General features: G+C 45.2%; 1 protein-coding gene across 2 annotated transcripts; it reads left to right on the top strand.

Annotated features, from left to right (window-relative positions):
* Positions 1 to 716: 716 nt before the first annotated feature.
* Positions 717 to 18942, top strand: tfr2 (transferrin receptor 2). Of its 2 annotated transcripts, none has more exons than XM_049028152.1 (18): positions 717 to 822; positions 5384 to 5433; positions 6149 to 6353; positions 7238 to 7430; positions 7913 to 8053; positions 8530 to 8641; positions 8859 to 9101; positions 9756 to 9895; positions 10095 to 10276; positions 11202 to 11321; positions 12232 to 12314; positions 12543 to 12606; positions 12849 to 12916; positions 13458 to 13534; positions 15023 to 15107; positions 15609 to 15836; positions 15924 to 16064; positions 16495 to 18942. In XM_049028152.1, the coding sequence occupies exons 2-18, from the start codon at positions 5404 to 5406 to the stop codon at positions 16735 to 16737; spliced, it is 2355 nt and encodes a 784-aa protein (XP_048884109.1). In that variant the 5' UTR covers positions 717 to 822; positions 5384 to 5403; the 3' UTR covers positions 16738 to 18942. The 2 variants fall into 2 exon arrangements, with proteins under 2 accessions (XP_048884109.1, XP_048884110.1); XM_049028153.1 differs by having other exon boundaries at positions 724 to 822; positions 5387 to 5433.
* Positions 18943 to 19246: the final 304 nt, after the last annotated feature.

Here is a 19246-nt window from a genome sequence, read left to right as displayed (position 1 = left end):
TGCCTTGGCCAGGAATGCCTCTCCTTGGTTCCCTGAATGGAAGGAGAGATCAGCATGGGAGATCTACGCTAAGTGCTGAGACCCAAAGTTCGTTGATGCTATTGGAATAATAGAAATGTATTCCCCAGACGGCTCCCTCACCCCCTCCCGCCCATCTAATCCCTAATCCTTCCACACCCCCCAACCTCAACAATCTCTAGTTCCCTTACACACTTTCCCCATCTCTCCAAAAACATCTTTATTAAAAGTCCACCTTTGTATAACTTCTCACTGTAATTAGGCTCACCAGATCTGCATGAGTCTGCCCTTCTCTTTACTACCATTATGTGGCCAATTTCGCAGTGATTTGTCCCAAAATCAGATCTTCACTTATATGATGTGTCTGCTTAGTTTGAAAAAGGTCCATCAAATACTTTTTGAGTTATCAGATTAAGTGTCGGTGACTAGTTCCAAAACCATGTGATTCCCCATCCAGAGAATACAAAACAGTTCATTTAAGTGATTAGATAGGGAGGTGCCTGCTGGTTTAGTGAATGTGAATTTTCTTTGTTAATTACCAGTGCTGTGCCAGGATCAAAACAATTCCAATTCCTCTACAAATCTACTATTCCCATGATGCACCTTGAGGGTTTCCCTTGTGCAGTTGAGCTTCTTTTACACATGCACACTCACACATGTATCCTTTCCTCTGGCCAATAGCATGCAAGGGAAGTCACACTGGGAGGAGCGATAACTGGAATCCTCGACAGGCAGAGTTTTTAAAGATAGTGTCATATCAAGGTTTCACGAGTGCAGTTTGCGGGGAGGCAGATAGGGGAAGGGGTGAGTACGGACATAACTGCTTTCTAACGGCAAATAACGCTGCACGGGACTCCTGTAAACCTACCTGTCACATTTACCAAAAGTAACCCCATAATCTGTGTTTTACAGTGGCTCTTCTTTTTTCTTGGTGGGGGTGGGGGGGTGGTCTTTGACCGTAAGCAGTATTTGTAGTGAGTGTGTGTGTGTGAGTGTTTGCACAGAGGTAGACAGGGCTGTGGATTGAATTATCCATTAACTCTTATTTTCAAATATAGTCTATATGAGTGTGGGTCTAAATCCATCCATCCATCCATTTTTCAAACCGCTTATCCTACTGGGTCGCAGGGGGTCCAGAGCCTATCCCGGAAGCAATGGGCACGAGGCAGGGAACAACCCTGGATGGGGAGCCAGCCCATCGCAGGGCAGTGTGGGTCTAAATGATTTTGTTAAAAGAGGGTCATTAGGACCCAGCGGCGCTGTGTCGGGGACATCACTATCGGATCACTGTTATTTGTACTGAATCTCTCGTGCTTTGCCTTGTCCCACCTCTCTGGGTCCCAGGGGTCTGTGGAGTTTGTCTGGGTTGTGCCCTTGAAGACCATGTGGCCAGTAACAGAGGGTTAATACCACATGTGTCCTTTACAATTCTAATTTAAAGTGAATCTTCTGTATGTTGGGTCTGTTTTAATGTTTTGTCATTGTGTACAGCACTTTGTGTCTGTGAAACATGCTTTATAAATTCACCTTAAAAATCATTCAAAAAATTTTGTAATAAATTTTAGTCACACTCAGAAACTGTGGAGTCTGTGTAGTTTTATATACTATTTTAGCAAAACAGACTATCACCTGGTTCTCTGCTGTATTAATCTGCTTATCGTTCGCTACTGAAAAACAAAATTAATATTAATAGGGCCCTCAGCTGGTTGTGGCTGTGGGCTCCTCTGCGGAAGGTTCACGCTGTGCAGCTGTGCAGCTGAAATGGTGGAAAAATGTCATCTTGCCTGAATTTTCCTAAGAAGTCTTTCTGGTTGTCAGTGTGAGAATATGCAAGTGACAATGAGCAGTGCCTTGTGGCAGGGGCTCCCCACCCTGACCCACCGGTGTCCCCCCAGGCCACGGGATCCTGGGGGTTTTAAGGAGGGGTTTGTCAGTTTCCGGAATTAGAATTTGTGTATTTTTAAGCTGCTCTGTTTTTTTTTGTTTTAAACAATCCCCAATATCCGCATGTTCTCGTTGCATCCGAAATGAAAACTGCAGTTCATTACCAGAACCCCCCACCCACACACACACACACACACACACACATATCTGAAATTTTGCAGAAAGCGAACTGGTCCGCAGTCATTGTTAGGCTGGGAAACCCTGCCGTAGAGCATAGCTGAGATTAAAGGTGACTTCCTTGTATGTTGCTTATGATTTGATGTGAGACTGACCCCCAGCTCTCATAGGCTAGATGTGTATGTATGTATGTCAGTGTGCAACTGGCAGAAAGATGTTCATTAGTTTATTGCAACTTATAAAATTGTGATGTTTTGAAATGTCACCTAATCATTTTTTAATTTTTGTGACATCACCATAGTATTCATAATCCAATCAGATTGTGCTCCTGCCTACTCACAGTCATCTGAGTGGCTGCAGTTAATGTCATTTTAGTCTGAAAATTCAGTCTTTAGCTGCCAGATTAGAGGAGGATGTTAGACCCCTATTGCAGTTTGGTTTGAAATGTAGGTGCTGGGATGTTCAGAGGTTTAAGAAGCAGAAGTGCTGGACTATGGAGAAATACGATAGCTTTAGATGCCCATGCATCCTTAGACAATATGTGGGTCTGAGATATATATATAAAGGAAACATTTACGTCTGGCAGTGAAGTGATGTTTGGTTTCACAGTAATAGCTGTGGCATGTGTCATTGGCATGATTATAATAAGACACTGAACATAAAAGCGAATGACGGTTTGTGTTCCGTGATGAGAGATTATGTTAAAACCATTGATTTTTATGGCACCCTACATTATTTTATACATTATTAATATCTTAAAACTTATAGTTCAGAAATCAGCTTCTACCAACTTTTGTTTTCTTCACACGCAGTACTAGATTTGTAAAACTGAATACATGAATGCATTTTCCCTGACCTGCTATGAAATCTGAAGCACAAAATATTTGAAAGGATTTACGAAATTTTACTGTCACATTCTGTAGGCTGTTATTCAGACAGTAACTGAGGAAAAAAAAGACGTTGACGTCAGATATGGCATGACAGGAAGCACCAGTCATTATTAATTCCTTGGCAGATGTGTTCTATGTCCCGTGGCGGGCTCGCGTTCAGCGTGGGGGAGGCGGTGACATGAGAACGCCGCTGTTTGCGGTTTGGTTAATAAAGTTAATGTGGAGTCAACATGGAGTAGCTACCCCCCGCTTTCTTCAATCACTGCCCGCAGTTCAGCAATCACAGCTGGGAGGCCTGCTGGAGGTGGATGATCTCTGGCTGACTCTTATCTGCCTGTGTATAAATGGCAAAAACCTGGTTAGGTTACTCATTTTGACATATGAGTGAGAGATTGTCACCTCGGTATTCAGAGAAATGTATTTTTTTTGAGAATGGCTATAATGTTTGACTGTGAGACATGGACACTGTCCAGTGACCACAGATGAAGACTGGACTCATTCGGTACCGTGTCTTTTCGGGGAATTCTTGGGTAGTGCTGGTTTTGTGTCGAATGAGTGGTTGCTAGAGGAGTCCGGAATGAGGCACATTACCTGCATTGTTACGGTACTATGGCCATGTGGCATGATTCCCTGAGGGTGATCCGGCTCGCAGGATCCTCATTGCTGAGGACCAGAGCGGCTGGACCAGGCTAAGGGGACGCCCAGGTAACACCTGGCTGCTGCAGAGAGACGGTCATTTCTGGAGGGTGGAGGATGGACTGTGATTCGGCCTGGGGGGTCACCAACTGGGATCCTGAGGTGGGTGTGGTGACGTGCTGGACCAGTGCATGCCCCCCAACCTGACCTGACCTGCTATAATGAAAGTGCAGCACAGCAGCATATTTGTACAGGAGTTCCAGTTGAGTTCTCCCCAAATGAGCTTGATGGGCCGAATGGCCTCATCTCGTTTGTAAATTTCTTTTGTTTTCATGTTCTCTCACATTAGTGCCACACTTTCAGACTCTCACCCTCACGCAAGAAATCCTACAGCAAATCTATACTATTCCATTAAGAACCTAAGATTAGATGCATCAAAAGCGCTGGGGTAGTTTGCAAACCCTCCAGACTATTTAGAAGGTAATATTACATACATGTAAATGTACGGTCACGTGTGTGCAGACTCGTCTCGAATTGAAAACCTCATGCCAGTCAACTGACCAAAGCTGGCGGCCCAGTATTTGACGAATTCATTCCACACTGTCGATGCCATTCCTTCACGTCAACAAGTGTCTTTGGAGTTTGTTTTATTTGTGGGGTGAATAATTACATTTGTCTTAATCTTTTGACAATATATTTGAGTTTCCTTGGGTGACGATGTGTCTCAGGGACATCCTATGTTACGGGTGAGGCGAGTAATTTATACAAAAGGTTTGTTTTTTAAAAAAAATAGGCATGTGGGGCTGTCAACATCAATGCATTAGCATTTTTTTGTGTTACGGCGTTTGTTAATTTTGACATTGCAACGGAAGAATAGTATGAGCAAAGATTTTTTAATGGAGACCTGTACTATTGGCAACCTACACTGAAAATAAATTGAAAAACTAATTTAATGCATCGGCGAAGCATCCTAATGTAGATTAAAAAAACCTGGGGATGAGAGAATCAGACATTTTCTTGGATAGCTGGATGACTGGTGCGGATAGGCTATGCACCCGCTGTGTAGCCACGTGGTGCACCGAATTAGTAAATTGTTTATGGAAATTAATAAATGACATAAGCCTACTGACAATAACCTTTTTTACATAGTAATTTATTGTAAGATGTGACGGCTTTGGTTGCTCTTTATACTTGAGAATTACATTGTGCATTGTGGGCTGCCTTGTCTGGGCTAGTATTAATTAATTAATTTATTTATTTATTTTTTACGGAACTTGTCCAGCTGGCTACTACGAAAAATTCTTAAAGCCCACTGTGCAGGTGTGTGTGTGTGTGTGCACGCGCTGACTGACAGGGTGTGCCTGTTCTTCCTTCCTTCGCTTATCTTAGAGCTACAGACAGGGAGAAGGAGCAGGGGGGACGCGAACACCCCCTCCCTCACAAATTGCATCACCCCAAAAAACGTTGCATTTTCTGAGTGCCGAGAAGTAAAAGTGTTTGCTGTTGTTTTAAAAAACCGGAATTTGAACCGTTATCGTGTATGTGTTGATCTGACCAAACAGAAATAGGTCTCCTGGGAATCTTTATAGAGGATCAATCGGAAATCGGTCAGAAATCGCGATACGGGTGCAGCATGTAACTGTTTGTGTTATTTCAATAATAGTCTAATAATGGAAAAACACTGCTGAATTATCTTAATTTTTAGTCTGTCGGTACAATTGAACTGGATTAAATCTGAACTCTGTGTGATCACTGCACAATCTCTGAAACTCCCTTAGCAGGACAGCCCTACAGACACATGGAGGCTGGCCCATCCTTACTCACACGGGTAAGACATTGTAACACCGCTCTAACTCTTGTTACTTGTTAAATTAGTACAATTGTTGATTTGTTAAAATGAACCAGCCATTTCATGTTTTGACAAACATAGGGTGTCATTTGAGGTATATCCAGAAGGAGGTGCTAGAACCAAACACAGCACCCAAACCTGCACACCTTCATTCAGTGTTAGGAAACAAGTATATGTACACATGAACACTGGCGATAAACAATTATACGTGGTGGAAACACGTGAACACACGCAAAACTGTTCAGCCATTGAGCTGAGAGTTGAGGGCTCTGCTCCTGCTAAGTCAGCCACATTATAAAATAATAAATTTTTGTTACGAGGATTTATTCTAAAGACACACAGTTAAGTGATTTAATGCTGCAGAGAGTCTGAGAATGTGCACCCTGGCAGAGGACTGGCATCCTGTCCAGGGTGCCCCCTGCTTTGTGTCCTGTCCATCCTGGGATTACTTGTTAGTTCACAACAGTCCCACAGTGCAAAACATTTATGGAGAATGAATGTTTTTTTTCAGAGAGGAATTATGTTTAGGGAGAGTTTTGCTTTGAAAGAGCTTTGCAACATAACATTATCCAGTGATGGTGTCTGTCAGGGTGTGCATTTTCTTTCCATTCACATCGATCGCTGTGTTTTGAAGTGTCCCTCTCTCCAGTACTTTTTCCATAAATTTCACTGCTCATGCCCTATATTCTAACAGAGGGCTGGAGTGGGTGGCCGGGGAGAAGGCGGTGGGACAGCCAAAGGGGAGGGACATTCCCAAGTGGAGATGAACCTCATCCAGCCAGAGTCTGAGGAAGCTCTTGAGACGCATGGTGTCACGCCCATGGTGCTACGTCTGCCCCAGGACCCAAGGAAAGTCGCTCTTTATGCCTCCCTCATCGTGCTTCTGATCTTCACCACAGGTGTGAACATGACATGTGTACCATGTGCCTCTCTGGCTGGGTCAAGTCAGGGCTTGTCATGTGATGTCAAAGAACCAGAAGGGTTCTTTTTCTTTGATAGAATGCAGTGAGTCACTGCTTGTTTTTTTCCTGTTTGTGTGGCCCGTGTTACTGAGCAAGGTCATGTGACCAGGTCACAGAGATTTGACCAGTGATCTGGATCTGAAAAGCAGATTCTGGTCCTGGGAGGTGATATCAAACCTTGAGTAGATTCATGCCACAGGGATGAGGTCCCAATCCCGTCCCTTTAGGTTCAAGCCACAGGGATGTGTCCCTGATCCTGGTCCCCTAAGGTTCAGGCCACAGGGATCAGGTCCCGATCCTGGTCCCCTTAGGTTCATACCACGGGAATCAAGTCCCAATCCTGGTCCCCATAGGTTCAGGCCACAGGGATCAGGGGTGCGTTTCCTGATAATCATGACTCTTAGCATCTTACGAAGACTTTAAAAATATATCTTACGAAAGGCATTTCTTTTCCTACTTCTGTTTCCTGAACAATCGCTTAAGAGATTGCTTAAGGGAGAGCTTCATATGTGTGACCTTAATGGGCTCGAAAATGGACTATTCCCTCCATGCAGCAACTGCTTGATTGCCGTATAAAAGACAGTGGTGTTCTTTATAAATATAACACTGTAGAAATGCTTCAAGAAATTGCATTAATCATAACTGAGTATGAGCTAAAAATACAATAGAAAATTAACAAATTGAATCATCTAACCATAAATATGATTTTTGCCAATTGGGTGCATGAACCCACCTCATCAAGACTGTAGTATCGGCAGTTTATTTTGACCAGGCTGGGGTCATGCCGGCTATTTGAGGGTCCAGTCCCCCTTTTCTTGCAGCATTCCTGTTGGGTTATGTGGCGTTCCGTGGGTCCTGCAACTACTGCAGTGACACGGACGGGGAGCTGGTGCCGGTGGATGACGACACGGCCGGGTCGGAGCACACCTCTTCTGGGGGGATCATGTACCTGGGGGAGCTGAAGGACATGCTGAGGAAGTACTTGAGAGAGGAGAAGATTGAGAGCACCATCAGGTGAAGGTCTCACCACAAGCCCAGACCCAGGGAGAGCTGCAGCCCATTTTATATCACTGGGGGGGCAGCTCCAGGTAGAGGTCCTTTAATGAAACTGCAGTATAAATCTTTGCTGCATTAAAATGCTTCTGAGATGCACTAAAATATGTGGATGACAGTGGTCTGCATGCTTTCAGGACGTCCCAAGAATTACATGCATGTTTAGGGTGGAATGTGGCTACGCAGGTTAATTCTGTGCCCAGAATTGGAAGATCATGGGTTTGAATTAGCAGAATGTTCTCAGCTTTTGGCCCTTGGGAAAGGCCCTTAATTAACCCCCAATTGATTCAGGGACTGTATGACCATGCAATCAATTATATGTCACTTTGGATAAAAGCATCTGCTAAATAAATTGTAATTATATTGAGTGCTGCAATTCCATGTTATCCAAAACACCTGTCATAGCGTCCTTAACTGTGAACTGGCAATGTTCCGCTTGTCAGGCGAGTGAGCAGGGCAGCCCACCCACCGGGGTCCTTGGAAGGGAGCGAGCTGGCCAGCGAGATCCTGCAGAACTTTCGGCAGCTGCGAATGGACCACACTTGGACAGACTCGCACTACGCCACCTTGCAGTTCCCATCCAAGTGAATATCCCAGGAATAGTTTCTCAGTATTGATTTTGTGATTTGCATGTACCTTTCCTCAATTTTTTAATGGTATATTTTAATAAGGGGGCACGCATAGATTTAATATCTAACTGGTATGTACATAATCATACAGATGATTAAATTAGACATAAACTGTTTATTAGTGATGGCCAAATGAAGCTTCATGAACCACTTGCTGTATTTTCTGACCCCACTAGATGGTGCTCTGTGTTCAAAAAAGGGCTCAATGCATGTCCAAAAGCAAGTCAAGACCGCCATCTAGTGGGGTCAAAAAATACAGCAAATGGTTGACGAAGCTTCGTCTGGAGATAACTGTTGTTTATGAAGTTCAGAATCTTCCAGAAAATAGACTTGATCTTGCTGTAATGGGTCTGACCAAAAGTGAAGGATATCCTCTTCTTCTCAAGGTGGCATAACAATGTGTTTTTCACTTAATTACTGTTTTTTATTAGGACCAAGAAGAACTCACTGTGGGTAGTAGATGAGCAGGGCACAGTGCTGGAGGACCTCTTGCCAGAAAATACTCAGACTTACTGTGCTTATAGTGGAACAGGAACAGCCATGGTATATCTATGTGGACTTTTATCTGTGTTTGTTTATGTGTTTATGGACAAGGTTTAGGAACCTGCCATCTCAAGAGTGGCATTATCTGAAAAACAAGTACCTTAGAGACATTAGGACTCTAAATATATTGGGAAACTAGAACAAAATGTGTGCATCGTGTCTCTATGTGTATGTACAAGTACGTGTGAATAATGAATGTGTTCATCTCCTCTCTCAGGGTAGTGTAGTCTACGTGAATTACGGCAGGGAGGAAGATTTCCATCTTCTGCTTTCACGTGGGCTGTCACTAGCGGGCGCATTGGCAGTGGTGAGAGTTGGTGGCGGTGTGAGTTATGCAGAGAAAGTGTGGCATGCCCAACAAGCAGGGCTTGGGGGGGTACTCATCTATCCCGACCCTGCTGATGTGCCCCAGGACCCCCGTAGACTGGGACTCAGCTCGAACTCATCAATCTCTGAGCATGTAAGAACTGATCAGCACATCGCTCTTGGAACACGTCAGCAATTATCAGCTCATCCATCTCTCAGCATATGAGTACTGATTAACACATGCATCACTGAATATGTGAGTACTGATTAACACATGCATCTCTGAGTATGTGAGTACTGATCAACTCATGCATCTCTGAATATGTGAGTACTGATTGACACATGCATCACTGAATATGTGAGTACAGATCAACTCATGCATCTCTGAGTATGTGAGTACTGATTAACACACGCATCACTGAATATGTGAGTACTGATCAACTCATGCATCTCTGAGTATGTGAGTACTGATTAACACACGCATCACTGAATATGTGAGTACTGATCAACTCATGCATCTTTGAGTATGTGAGTACTGATTAACACATGCATCTCTAAGCAAGTGAGTTCTGATAAACAGATGCATCTCTGAGCTTGGAGCATATATCACACTCCTCTCTGTGAATTCCCAAAACATCACGAAATGCTAATGCAAAAATTAGCATTTTGCAGAATTAGCACTATTCATTTTTATTACAGATATTTCCACAGTCATGTTGCTTCACAGTGTCTGTTAAGCTTTGGACTCTTTTTTTTTTAATTGAGGTGGCCAACATTTGTCTGTTTCTTTTATTCCTGACATTCACAGGTACACTTAGGGTCAGGTGATCCTTTCACCCCAGGTTTCCCCTCCTTTAACCACACCCAGTTCCCGCCCACACAGTCTTCCGGCCTGCCAATCATTCCTGCACAGCCTATCAGTGCCAACGTCGCCTCTAAACTGCTTAGGTAATGACTTTCCCTTTTGTTTTTGTTGATGGTAAAATTATCGGTTTAATTTCATAGTGTGTTACTGATGCAAGTATAGGGAGTCTTTATTCTGTAATGTCTGGCTTTCAGCCTTCATCTGAGTGTGCATGTGTCTAGTGAATCTCCTTCCTGTGACCTTTCTATCTCCCCCCCCCCCCCCCCCCACACACACGCTCAGTGGTGTCATGGGGCCAGACTGTCCCCGCGGCTGGCAGGGACGCCTCCCTTACGTCCGCTGTGCGCTGGGCCTCGCATTCGGCGCTGTCGAAGGCCGCAGAGTAAGGATGGGCGTTTATAACACCATGACACCTGTGCTGCTCAACAACATCTTCGCCTCCATTGAAGGAAAGACGGAGCCAGGTGGAGGCACCTGCCGGGACCGGTCACACCTTCAGTCACACGCTCGCACACAGACACACACACACACACACACACACACACACACACACACACACACACACGTGCACACGCTGACTAATATCCTGTCTGTTGTCCACTGATCGCCAAATCTGCGTTTGTCTCTCGCACACAAACCCAGAAAGACTCTCAGGTGTTCCCCAGTACAGACAGGCTTTCTTGTATGAGGTAGATTAGTTATAACCATTTTCCATAACCACGTGCTGAGCAAAGCTTCACGATGGGTGTGGAGTTTATCCAGGGAAGGCCTGGGCATCAAGCGACGTGTGGCTCAGCCGGTTAGGTTGGCGTGTCTGTGATCGGAAGGTCACCTGCTCAAATCTTGGGAGCAGCAGAATGATTTCATTGTTGGACTCTTGAGCAAAGGCATTAACCTCCGACTTGCTCCAGGGACTCTCTGACCCTGCCTTCGCAATTGTTAAAAACTTCTGTGAAATTGAATAAAATGTAAAAGAAATGTCTGAAGTAGATGAAAACCTTGGATGGGGTGTCAGTCTGTCACAGGACAACACACTAGATCGCAAAGTACATACGGTACTGTACTGTACCTCGAGCCAATGAACTGCTGAAATCACACAATGTTTTCACGAGCTTGACAAAGTAGTGTGTGCACTCGTTATGACATACCATTGTATTTAACTGAAATTTTTTATATCACAGGCTGTAAGTTTGGAAGTACAAGCCATTAGCTGGTCGTTCTTAATGTGGGGACTGCCTGTATGCGAACTTACAGAGAACATGCAAACTCCACACACAGAGCTGGGGGGGGGTGCTAATTGGTTTTATTTTAATTGCAATCATGCCTTATGAGTCTTGTGTAAGGGTCTTGTTGTCTGTGCCTTTTATCGTGTTTCCACCTCTTATCCAGACCATTACATAATCATGGGAGCGCAGCGTGACTCCTGGGATCCTGGGGCTGCTAAGTCCGGGGTGGGCACTGCCATCCTGCTGGAGCTCGCCCGCACCTTCAGCTCCATGGTGGAGAACGGTACATTGCGAACCACAACCCAACCATAAGCAACCTTTAAACCATAACTCTACCATATCATAATTGAATATCATATCATAATGAAGCCTGTGTGCCTGTAATCAGAAGGTCGCAGGTTCAAACCCAGCCTCAGCCTGTGGGTCCTTGAGCAAGGCCCTTAACTCCCAGCTCCCTGGGCGCCGCTGCGGGTGGCAGCCCTTCGCAGACAACTTCCTCTATGAAAAAAGAGCAAGTTGTGGGAGGCGTAAAGACAATTTCCCTACGGGGACAATAAAAGTATCGATTATTATTATTATTATTATTATTATTAATTGACCTGTGAAGCATCACCATATCATAATTGACCTGTGAAGCATCACCATATCATAACCGACCTGTGAAGCATCACCATATCATAACCGACCTGTGAAGCATCACCATATCATAATTGACCTGTGAAGCATCACCATATCATAATTGACCTGTGAAGCATCACCATATCATAACCGACCTGTGAAGCATCACCATATCATAACCGACCTGTGAAGCATCACCATATCATAATTGACCTGTGAAGCATCACCATATCATAACCGACCTGTGAAGCATCACCATATCATAACCGACCTGTGAAGCATCACCATATCATAATTGACCTGTGAAGCATCACCATATCATAACCGACCTGTGAAGCATCACCATATCATAATTGACCTGTGAAGCATCACCATATCATAACCGACCTGTGAAGCATCACCTTGTATTGATGTACTAACAAACCACAGCTACTTGCTGTCCCCAGATTGCAAACTTTTTCTTTTAGTTTAAAGATGTCAGTTTAACAAACATTGTAGAATTTTTGACATGTTCTGAGGCAGATATGATTCTAGCCAGCAGAAAGGGTTCAAACGTTTTTTTTCTCACGTTATAGGATTCTATCCCCGCCGGAGTTTGTTGTTCGTCAGCTGGGATGCTGCAGACTTTGGCAATGTTGGGGCCACTGAGTGGTTGGAGGTTCGTATTGCGCTGTCGCCTTCATTCATTTCAGTGAGAATTAAGGAATGATATATTCCTTCCTTTCCTGAACAGAACGGTCTTCCAGTTCCGCATTTTGCAGCCTTCATATAATTTTTTATACGTAATAAAAAAAGAAAAATGAAAGTGAAGAGAATCCTTCTGATATTTTGAAAATGCATCCTTACAGAGAGCATCCCATTGATTCCTGAGTTCTCTTGTTGCCAGGGTTACCTCACTATGCTACACTTGAAAGCCGTGGCCTACTTCAGTCTGGACAAGGCAGTTCTGGGTAACTTTCTTGTCTTTCCTGTTGACCGTTGCTTCATTCGTTCGCCCTGTCATCTGCATCTGAATGTGTTTTCTTTCTCTGTGTCCGTTCATCCTACCCTTATTATTCCTGCATGTTACCGGGCTGTTTTGGATTGCGATTGCCAGTCGTCTCCTTGTTTACGTTACGCACCGCTTACCTCCTGCCTGGGGCTGTAGCCGTTTATCCCTGTGTATGTTTGCACTTGTCCTCTGTATGTTCAGGTGATGACAATCTGTCTGTCTACACCAGCCCCCTGCTGGTTAATCTCATCGAGGGAGTTATCAAGCAGGTGAGAGAGAGCCCTTCTTCTTTTGCCTCCTACATCCTGGCTACATGTGGCTCTGTACTACTGCTCCCTCAGCGCTGAATTAGCTGCCCCCTGCTATGTCACATTGTCACATATGCAGAGAACGCATTTTGTTGTTGTGTGCTGTGGTGTGTCAATTAATTTCTGACAATTGATCACAAAAAAAAAATAAAAAATGTTCTGTGGGCAGAAGGAAAAGTGATTGGTCTAGAGAGATAACCAATCAGATTGTAGAGGATGTGGATCCAAGAGGTGGGACCAAGACATTTGATTGGTTGGTCTTGTCTCCTCTAGTTTCTTGGACCCATCTCCTCTACAATCTGATTGGATATCTCTCTGCGCCAATCGTTTTTCCTTCTGCCCTAAGAACATTTTTTTGTAAGTAGTACTCCCATGAGTCTCTACACCTCAGAGGACAGCAGGGGACATGGCGGTTTATGACGTAAAGTGAAATATGCAGAGCTGCTTGGTTGAAGCATCTTGCTGTGTATGAATGTCCGGCTTTCTTCTGTGTCGCCGTCAGGTGGAGCATCCCAAACACTCAGGCCACACCATTTATGATTACACGCAGGGCCAAGGTGCCAGCTGGAAGAACCAGATGTGAGTATGCAAGTTATTAGCGGATCTGGGGTGGATGCGCTTTGAGATATTCATTTTTTAACAATTGACAGTGTTAGCAATCTGTCTGTCTGTCTATCTATTTATCTATCTATCACAATTAGCAATATACAGTAGTCCATACAGATGAAGACATGACAGACAAGAAATGATCATGAAGACAAATTCTACCTATTACAACATAAACACTTGTTAAATAGATGACATCGTACAACATCTTTTTATCGGTCAACTAGATGTCGAGCAATATCAGTAGACAGAACGGACTCATTCCATCTACAGTAAAAAGTTACGATCGTCAAAAAGTGAACATTCATGGTTTTTCTCAGACAGCAACAATATCTTTGATTTATAACTTCATTGATTCTTAAGCTCGTGCTTGTGTTTAAAAAGTATTCTTTATTCTTAATTAAATTATTATTCTTAAGAATGGTGCATCAAACCTAGAGGGTTAGAGGGTCGAATCCCACCTTTAACTGTAGATGTAAGTTATCCGGTTTCCTCCCATAGTCCAGAAACTGCATTTAGGCAAGCTGGTGCTTATAAATTGCACATAGTGTGTGACTGTGTGTGTCTAAGGCCTGCAAAGTATTGGCATCGCGATTCATGGCATCTCGTGCCCAGTGCTTCCTGGGATAGGATCCAGACTCACTGTCACCCTGTTGCTAGACAGGAAGTTATGAAAAATGGAGTTTTAAAAGTTATTAGGGAACGAGCTTTTTGTTAGTGCTGACTAAGTGGCTCTTTTGACAATGCAGGGAACTCGTCCCCACCTCAGTACATATTGCGTAGTTGACTTTTGCGCCCACGGGAAGTTGTCTTTATGTTAGAGACTCTGGCGGTACGCTGTGAGGCTGCTAGTGGCCGGCGGCCGTGGACACCGGCAGGGCTCGTGTCATCTCGCAGATGGCCCCGCTGCCATCTGTCATAAAGCCGCAGTCCCCCAGAGTCCCGACACACATCTCAGCACGAGTCACTGCGAGGCTGAGCAGCAAAGGACGGTCACTCTGCCGCATGGGAGATGCCTGTGTGTTTTTCACAGCTCTGCTTGTATACTGGGTGATGGGGGCTCAGTTGGTAGAATGATTACCTCACACCTCCAAGGTTGTTGGTTCAAATCCCACTCCTCGATCTGAGTGTGAGTGGATTTTACATGTTCTGTCCCCTTCACCCAAGTGTATTCCTGGAAGTGGCATCCATACATCACCTTTAGTGCCATGCTATGGACTGGTGCCCCTTCCTGGGTGCCCCCAGCCCTCAGCAAGGCTGTACTGGAAAAGAGGTTTTGGAAAATGAACAGATGTAGACCTTCTGGGCTTGGAACCCAGATGGCCAGGGAATGCATATGCCTTGGGCAGTGCAGGCCAGTCAATCCCAGAGCTCACACTGTTAGCCCTTCTCTGATCAGCTGGGCTACTCCACGGCTCTCCTGCTGATGGCTCTTTGTCGCCCCCTGTTGTCTCCTGGCAGAGTGAAGCCCTTGTTCCTGAACAGTGGGGGTTACAGTTTCACTGCCTTTGCAGGCGTGCCGGCCATGGAGGTCCGCTTCATGGAGGTACAACCCCCCCCACCAAAGATCCTTCTCCCACTTTATGCTCTCTTTCTATTACGGTTATATTCATATATTTCTCTTCTTTCCCGTCTTATTTTCCACCTTCCTTGTCAGTCTAAATGATCCCACCTGCCTTCCCACCTCCCTCCCTATGCCCCCCACCATGTCCTTGATTTGTGTCCTGCATCCCCTTCATATCTGTCCTGTATCTTCTCCTATATCTCCATAATGCCTCTCTTCCATGTCAGGCCCTCCTTCCAGGGGCATAGGAGCGGGGGGGGGGGGGGGGACATCTTCCACCCCCCCAAATTAGTAGACCTTCGCATTAATTATTAAGTTTTGTCCACTTAGTGTCAAGCTCCTCCTGTCTCTATGACATTATTGTCCACTGTACCCTAATCTCTGTGACATATGCGTCCCCTGTTTCCTTCTCTCGTCTCCTAACCTCGCCCCTCCATCTCCTCTCTCTCTGGCATCCCTGCTCTCCGTCGCCGCCCTGGACAGGACAGTCGCCCATATCCCTTCATCAACACGCAGCTGGATACCGCCGAGCGGCTGCAGGAGGTGCTGCAGGGCCGAGTGGGGGCGCTGGGCCACAGCGTGGGGGAGCTGGTGGGACTGATGGTGCTGCACCTTGCCCACGACCACATCCTTCCGCTGGACGTCACCTGCTACAGCGGCGCCGTGCTCAGCTTCGGCTCCCAGCTCAACAAGTTCTCCCCAGAGCTGCAGGTGAGCAGGCGCACGTCCGAGGGGTTGAAAGGTCGGCTGGGGGGGTGGTGGGACATCGCAGTTCATGCCCCCTCCGCACCTCCACAGGCCCGAGGCCTCTCCCTGCAGTGGGTGTTCAGTGCTCGTGGGGATTATAACCGCGCGGCGGAGACGCTGCGAGACACCATCCAGAACAGCGACGTTCATGATGAGCGGATGGCCCGCCTCTACAACACGCGCATCATGCGGGTGAGCTGAAGGTCGCCATTTTGAAATCACATGATTTAGGGTGTTTCTCAATACCACGAACACAAAGATCGTGCTTGTGGTCTTGGCAAGACCGGTCTTGCTAACTTGCTATCCAAGAGCGAACTTGAGGAGCGATGGATCATGAGATTGGTCTCATTTGACAAGGATGCACCGGATGTATCCTTCATATTTGGGGCGGAGCAAGAATGACATCCGGGGATTTTTACTTCTGCCCTTGAGTATGGGAACTGATCTTCTGCAATGGAAGATGATGTCAAATGGGTACATGAGAACACAAGTATGGTCAAGTACACATATTAAAAAACACTCTTATAATCTTCATGTGGTAAATCTTGTGTCTGTGCGCGTTATCACAGGCCTGGTGCTATAACGGTGTGGTTGGGGGGGCGGGGCTTGCGGGTCCCTGCAGGTGGAGTACTACTTCCTGTCCCAGTACGTGTCGGCGGTGGAGACCCCATTCCGGCATGTTCTGCACGGCCGGGGCGAGCACACGGTCAGCGCACTCACTGAGCACCTGTCCTTGCTGCGCTCTGAGCCGCAGCGCTTCGACGAGGCGCACTTCCGCCGCCAGCTGGCCCTGCTCACCTGGACGCTGCAGGGAGCCGCTAATGCGCTCAGTGGCGACGTGTGGAACATCGACAACAGCTTCTAGGCCCCGAAGTACTGACTGATGAACACACTGACTGACGAACACGCCGACTGACAGACACACCGACTGACGGACACGCCGACTGACAGACACGCCGACTGACGGACACGCCGACTGACGGACGCGCCGACTGAAGGACACACCGACTGAAGGACAAACCGACTGACGGACACACTGACTGACAGATACACTGACTGATAGACACACCAACTAACAGACACATTGCTATACACACTCTGACGTACATACATTCACATGGAAATGACATAAACACATACATGATTTATGTATTTATACACACGGGCTGACCAACACTCACACAATTTGTTATAAACACTCTACCACCGGACAGCTAAACTCACTGACAGTCTAAAAATGCTGATCTTAGTTTGTATAGATTTCCTGCACACTAAGGCCCATATAGCATGTAGATGTATTTCAGGTTTTTTTTTGGGACTCTGTGGTATTCTCATTGATCAAGTAGGGCATTATATTTGCTGGGTAATTGTACTGGTGAGTCACCCAGTGTTCCTGCCTTACATGCACTGTATTCATCCTCTGAGATCCAGGCATGGTACGCTGGCTAACTTCGCTATGAAGAAGAAGCAGAGAAGCGTTTTTGTATTACAGTCAGCTCACAAAATCTATAGAAGCTACGAGCTGCACAGTGTTTTTCTCTGATTAGTTATGATGGGTGTACTGGGAATGTGACCTCTGGGGATGGTCTTCTCAATGATTGGTCAATTCAGTGACTAATCACAGAAGAGAATGATCATCTCTTGTAATTGATTCATCACCTGAGGGACATGTCATCGTGCAGACTGGGAAACTCCAATCTCAGGAACTTTGAGAACCACCCAGAAGGAAAATCTGTCTCTGCCAAAGTTCCCTCCAGTCAGATTTACACTTGCCATTTCTGGCAAGGTGAATTCACTGGGAGATAATTAATATTAATTAGTTTTATTAATCAATATTAATTAGTACAAACAGATTAATATTGCTAAACTAATTAATATGAATTAGTCTGAACTAAGTCTTTTGCAAATGATCAAAACTAAAAAGGAAAGATTCTCCACCTTATCGCCACTGAACTTGTGTAAAAAAGGACTAGTAATCTATACTCCGCATTTCTGAGAGCATTTGTAGCCTCTTCAATTCAGCTGTTTATGATGAGATGCTCTGGTGACCAGTTGGTGACATAAACAATTTGAGTGTAACAAGCGGGGCCCAGGTGCATGTGTACCCCTTACCTCTGAGTTCGTGTTTTGTATACAGTGTATACTGTATGGTTCTCTGCTTAGATTGATTACACTCTATCCTCTTCGTCTCTTTGTCCAGAAAGGGCAGGCGCTAATTAAGCATTAATTTATCATCGACAGTGATTGCCACTAATTCTTTTTTTTTTTTTATTGCCAAGAGATAATGAGTCTTTAGCAATGTAAGCAGTAATTATCGGAAGCAGTGCCTTCCATAATTATGACAGTCATACTGTCGTCCAATCAAAAAGCAGCATCTGCTATCAATGAGCCCAGGTGGTTACGGGGCAGGAAGTGGTCATGCGGTGATGTAATATAAACAGGCAGAAGATCACGGCTCTACACTGACTCCAGACTGTAGGTGGTGCTGGTGAGTTCATGCATGGACATCTGTAGCTCTGTTTGGTTAATGTACAGGGTCGTGATTGGAGACGTTTATGGTGGTATCATCGACATTGGGTGTTTAAGGCGGTCCTTCTGCTCCCCACTGCACTGTACCTCACTGACCTGAGGCCAGAGGGCGCCACCTTTTCGGGGATATTGGAAACCAGTTGCAGCTATTCGAGTCTGTGTGCATATCTGAGTATTTAATTGAGACAGGCAGTCATTCCCTTTCTTTACTAAGACAATGGAGAAATATTCAGTGCCATCTTAAAACAAAAGTTCCTGACATTCTGGAAGAAATCACATGAAAATGTATGCTGGCTGTCATATAATGATCTGGTGTTCCACAGGAAGTTTGCATTAGACTGCAGGACTCTTTGTGTGACAGTAAAATAACCTAATTAAAACAGTTAAATGTGAACGGTGCTCTCCGCCCTCGTGGCCCAGGTGGGACCGTCTCCTGTAGGGGGGGCTGTAGACATTTCTGTGTGACTGCTTCTGCTGTTCTGCCCCCCTTTCAATGCATTCTGCTGTCAGACAGCTTCCAATAAACCTCTCCCTGAATTTATGCTGCTATTTATATATCATTGTTCATTCTGCAAATTGTTGATTCAGGTTGCTACCCTGTCCTGTCCCAGGAACCCTGGAACACACATTTACAAGATTTCTTAGGCTTTTAAAACAGGAACTATTGACACATTTGCAGGAAGAGCTACAGTCAAATATTTGTCTAGTCCGTAGTAATTCCAGTCCTCAGTAACTCCTTTTATTAATCATTACACTCTTTTACATGGCGTTTGCACCATGTGTCCCATTCAGTTTTGTGTTATATGTTATCTTGTGTTATTTTTAATGTATGGATAATTTATTTT

This window comes from Brienomyrus brachyistius, chromosome 10, assembly GCF_023856365.1.
Source record: "Brienomyrus brachyistius isolate T26 chromosome 10, BBRACH_0.4, whole genome shotgun sequence".
NCBI classification, from domain to species: Eukaryota; Metazoa; Chordata; class Actinopteri; order Osteoglossiformes; family Mormyridae; genus Brienomyrus; species Brienomyrus brachyistius.
This window is presented reverse-complemented; position numbering and strand designations above follow the sequence as displayed.